General features: G+C 50.6%; 1 protein-coding gene across 1 annotated transcript; it reads right to left on the reverse strand.

The window, feature by feature from the left end:
- Window positions 1-1,233: 1,233 nt before the first annotated feature.
- Window positions 1,234-3,465, reverse strand: LOC125381106 (uncharacterized protein FLJ40521-like). Its single transcript, XM_048397323.1, has 2 exons — window positions 3,412-3,465; window positions 1,234-2,994 (listed from the first exon to the last, which is right to left on the reverse strand). The coding sequence occupies exons 1-2, from the start codon at window positions 3,463-3,465 to the stop codon at window positions 1,234-1,236; spliced, it is 1,815 nt and encodes a 604-aa protein (XP_048253280.1).
- Window positions 3,466-3,884: the final 419 nt, after the last annotated feature.

The raw sequence follows: 3,884 nt of genomic DNA on the forward strand, positions 1-3,884 counted from the left end.
TGGGCATTAACAACCTTAAGCCAAGAAATAACAGACAGTCTGGCCTAACTGATTAGATCGGATGCCATTTGGAAGTATTGGATATTATAGTGACAGGTGGCAGCCGTTTTGTCCCTGACCTTTTGGATGTCAACAGGTAGCTTACCTGAGCGTTCAAATTACAGGTAAAAACATCGGAATCGAGAGGTCACACAGTTCAAAATACTCCACATACATGGCATGTGGACTTATCTCCATGTAAATTGTCGGAATGCTATTGGTTGTCAGGCCTAGGGATCAACGACTGTTTTGCCATCTGCAGGAAAACCGGGTGATTAATGTTTGTCCATCAGGTAACGTGATAAAATGATGCAGCCCGTGTTTCTCTACTCAACTGATACTGTTGCTCCGAAAACCCTGGATCTCAGCCAGTACTTGTATTTCTGAGCCTACTAATACACCGCGCCAAAGACAAAAGTCACACGAAGATTTTGAATGCGCCGTGTTACTGTTTGTTTTTGTATAACAGTATCTTGATTGGAGTGAGTGAGTATGGTTTTACGCCGCTTTTAGCAGTATTCTAGCAATATCACAACGGTGGGCGCCAGAAATGGGTTTCATACGTGTCGGGAATCGAACCCAGGTCTTCGGCGTGACCACAAGGCTACCCGACCGCCCCGTCTTGATTAGTTAAATTGTAAAAGAACAATATTTCAATCATACTACGCGTGTCTGCTTGAGGTGGGAGGAAAGTCCTATCATGTAAAGTGAAGCGCGATAAAGACGTCTTCCATTTGGTGAGTGAGTGAGTTGGGTTTAACGCCACTTTTAACAGTATTCCAGTTATATCGCGGCGTGTCAGCTTAATGTGGGAGGAGAGCCCGAAGTTATGTAGGTCTCAGACGTTTACCACTTCGGTGAAACCCGAGAGCACGGGTATGGTGCTGACAAACCTAGAAACATAATCGGGGCGGACCGGGAATCGAACCCACAATCATAGGTTTCTGGCGTGTCCAGGGGACGCAACTCTGCACAGCGAATAGCGGCGCCTTAGACGAGTGGGCCACCCGTGCCCCCTTCCATTTGGTGAAACCCACAAGGAGATGTATGAGGCTGACAAACCAAGACCCACCATCAGGACGAATCTGGGATTTGAACCGATCACTGGATCCTGGCAAGACTAAGAGATGCAACTCTTTTGTAAGGGCATTGTCTGGGTTCGTGTTGTCGTTTACACGTTTTTAAGGGGCCTGTCTAATTTGTAAGATTATTTGCGAATACGTTAATTAACGTAATTGAGAACGTCTGTTCGATCCCCGCTGACCCGATCTTGTTATAATATTTTGTTGTCTGAATTCCTCGTGGTGCTGGATTCCCGGTGGTGCTGGTTTCCTGGTGGTGCTGGTTTCCTGGTGGTTTTGAGTTCCTGGTGGTGCTGGTTTCCTGGTGGTGTTCAGTTCCTGGTGGTGCTGGTTTCCTGGTGGTGCTGGATTCCTGGTTGCGCTGGGTTCCTGGTGGCGCTGGATTCCTGGTGGTGCTTGGTTCCTGGTGGTGCTTGGTTCCTGGTGGCGCTGGATTCCCGGTAGTGCTGTGTTCCTGGTGGGGTTGGGTTCCTGGTGGCGCTGGGTTCCTGGTGGTGCTTGATTCCTGGTGATGTTTGGTTCCTCGTGGTGCTGGGTTCCTGGTGGTGCTGGATTCCTGGTGTTGCAGGGTTCCTTGTGGAGCTGTGTTCCTGGTGGGGCTGTGTTCCTGGTGGTGCTGTGTTCCTGGTTGTCCTGGGTTCCTGGTGGTACTGTGTTCCTTGTTGTCCTGGGTTCCTTGTGGGGCTGTGTTCCTGGTGGTGCTGTGTTCCTGGTGGTGTTGTGTTCCTGGTGTTGCAGGGTTCCTTGTGGTGCTGTGTACCTGGTGGGGCTGTGTTCCTGGTGGTGCTGTGTTCCTGGTTGTCCTGGGTTCCTTGTGAGGCTGTGTTCCTGGTGGTGCAGGGTTCCTGGTGGTGCTGTGTTCCTGGTTGTCCTGGGTTCCTGGTGGTGCTGTGTTCCTGGTGGTGCTGTGTTCCTGGTAGTGTTGTGTTCCTGGTGTTGCAGGGTTCCTGGTGGTGCTGTGTTCCTGGTGTTGCAGGGTTCCTGGTGGTGCTGTGTTCCTGGTTGTGCTGTGTTCCTGGTGTTGCTCGTGGTGTTGAGTGTTTGGTTCCTGGTGGTGCTGTGTTCCTGGTGGTGCTGTATTCCTGGTGGTGTTGTGTTCCTGGTGGTGCTGGGTTACTGGTGGTGCCGTGTTACTTGTGGTGCCGTGTTCCTGGTGGTGCTCCGTTCCTTGTGGGTGTGTGTTCCTGATGGGACTGTGTTCCTGGTGGTACTGTGTTCCTGGTTGTCCTGGGTTCCTGGTGGTGCTGTGTTCCTGGTTGTCCTGGGTTCCTGGTGGTGCTGTGTTCCTGGTGTTGCAGGGTTCCTGGTGGTGCTGTGTTCCTGGTGTTGCAGGGTCCCTGGTGTTGCTGTGTTGCTGGTGGTGTTGAGTGTTGGGTTCCTGGTGGTGCTGTGTTCCTGATGGGACTGTGTTCCTGGTGGTGCAGGGTTCCTGGTGGTGCCGTGTTCCTGGTGTTGCAGGGTTCCTGGTGGTGCTGTGTTCCTGGTTGTCCTGGGTTCCTGGTGGTGCTGTGTTCCTGGTGTTGCAAGGTTCCTGGTGGTGCCGTGTTCCTGGTGTTGCAGGGTTCCTGGTGGTGCCGTGTTCTTGGTGTTGCAGGGTTCCTGGTGGTGCTGTGTTCCTGGTTGTCCTGGGTTCCTGGTGGTGCTGTGTTCCTGGTTGTCCTGGGTTCCTGGTTGTGCTGTGTTCCTGGTGTTGCAGGGTTCCTGGTGGTGCTGTGTTCCTGGTGTTGCAGGGTTCCTGGTGGTGCTGTGTTCCTGGTGTTGCAGGGTTCCTGGTGGTGTTGGGTTCCTGGTGGTGCTGGGTTCCTGGTGGTGCTGTGTTCCTGGTGGTCCTGGGTTCCTGGTGGTGCTGGCTTTGGCAGAGCTTCTTCTGCAACTGACAAAGGTGAAGACATTACCTATCAGACGTCACATAACGCGCCTCTCCCTTGTCCTCGCTGACCATGAACCAGTGACACAGTTTATCATTATTCAGTGTGATATATTAAATCCTAGCACCCTTAACCTTACCCTGACCAGGTCAACTTAACAATACCGGATAAATATCAGACAGTGCATGGACATACACAAAGGTAGAGGCTTCCAGATGAACATCGGGTTGACTCGGTACCGTCTCAGTTTATTCATATTCACCTACCTAATCGCGTGTCAATCAGGTCATTCTTCATCACCGTTAAACCTCCAATACCCATCGTTACAATGGAAAATACACATCTATTGTTTGCCCTTTAAATAACAGTGTTAGTCTCTCTCATTCTGTCTACGCACACCATCTTTTGTTAAGTCCATTTACTTGTCCGCGGGATAGAGGGTCGTGTCGTCTGCCCTTTCCCGCCACTGGCGACATATCCCTGGCCCAACATGCGACATCACTTATCTGGGGTAGCGGTGTGTTTATAAGGGATTGTGCACCCAAATGGATTCCAATCACGTATGTCGTTTTCTACGCATTCGCCGACAATAGTCGTTGTTGAGGACAAATAGATTCTATTGAGGTCATGCAAGCGTTGTTCGGGTCATTCTTGTTTACGTTGTGACACGGACCAGACAACATGGTGAACTTCACAATACCTGTGTGAAGAATTGAAACTGTTTGAGGTCATGAAGAGAGTGTAGCTTGTATGACAGTGTGACGATTAAACTACCGAATAGGGTGTCCTTGGAGCACCAAATCCAGACAGTAGTTAAACAGGGTTTAAAGGGCATTTGCAAAGGTTATATCTATAATACAAAAAGTACTCTACAATGCATTTCTGGTGTCCCCGT

Source organism: Haliotis rufescens, unplaced genomic scaffold (genome assembly GCF_023055435.1).
Source record: "Haliotis rufescens isolate VD_foot unplaced genomic scaffold, xgHalRufe1.0.p SCAF_17, whole genome shotgun sequence".
Taxonomy (NCBI): domain Eukaryota; kingdom Metazoa; phylum Mollusca; class Gastropoda; order Lepetellida; family Haliotidae; genus Haliotis; species Haliotis rufescens.

Coding starts and splice junctions, on each gene's coding strand:
- LOC125381106 (XM_048397323.1), bottom strand. CDS start 3,465: ATGTCGCCAGTGGCGGGAAAGGGCAGACGACACGACCCTCTATCCCGC. Junction 2,995..3,411: donor ACCCTCTATCCCGCGGACAA/GTAAATGGACTT, acceptor CACCTTTGTCAG/TTGCAGAAGAAGCTCTGCCA.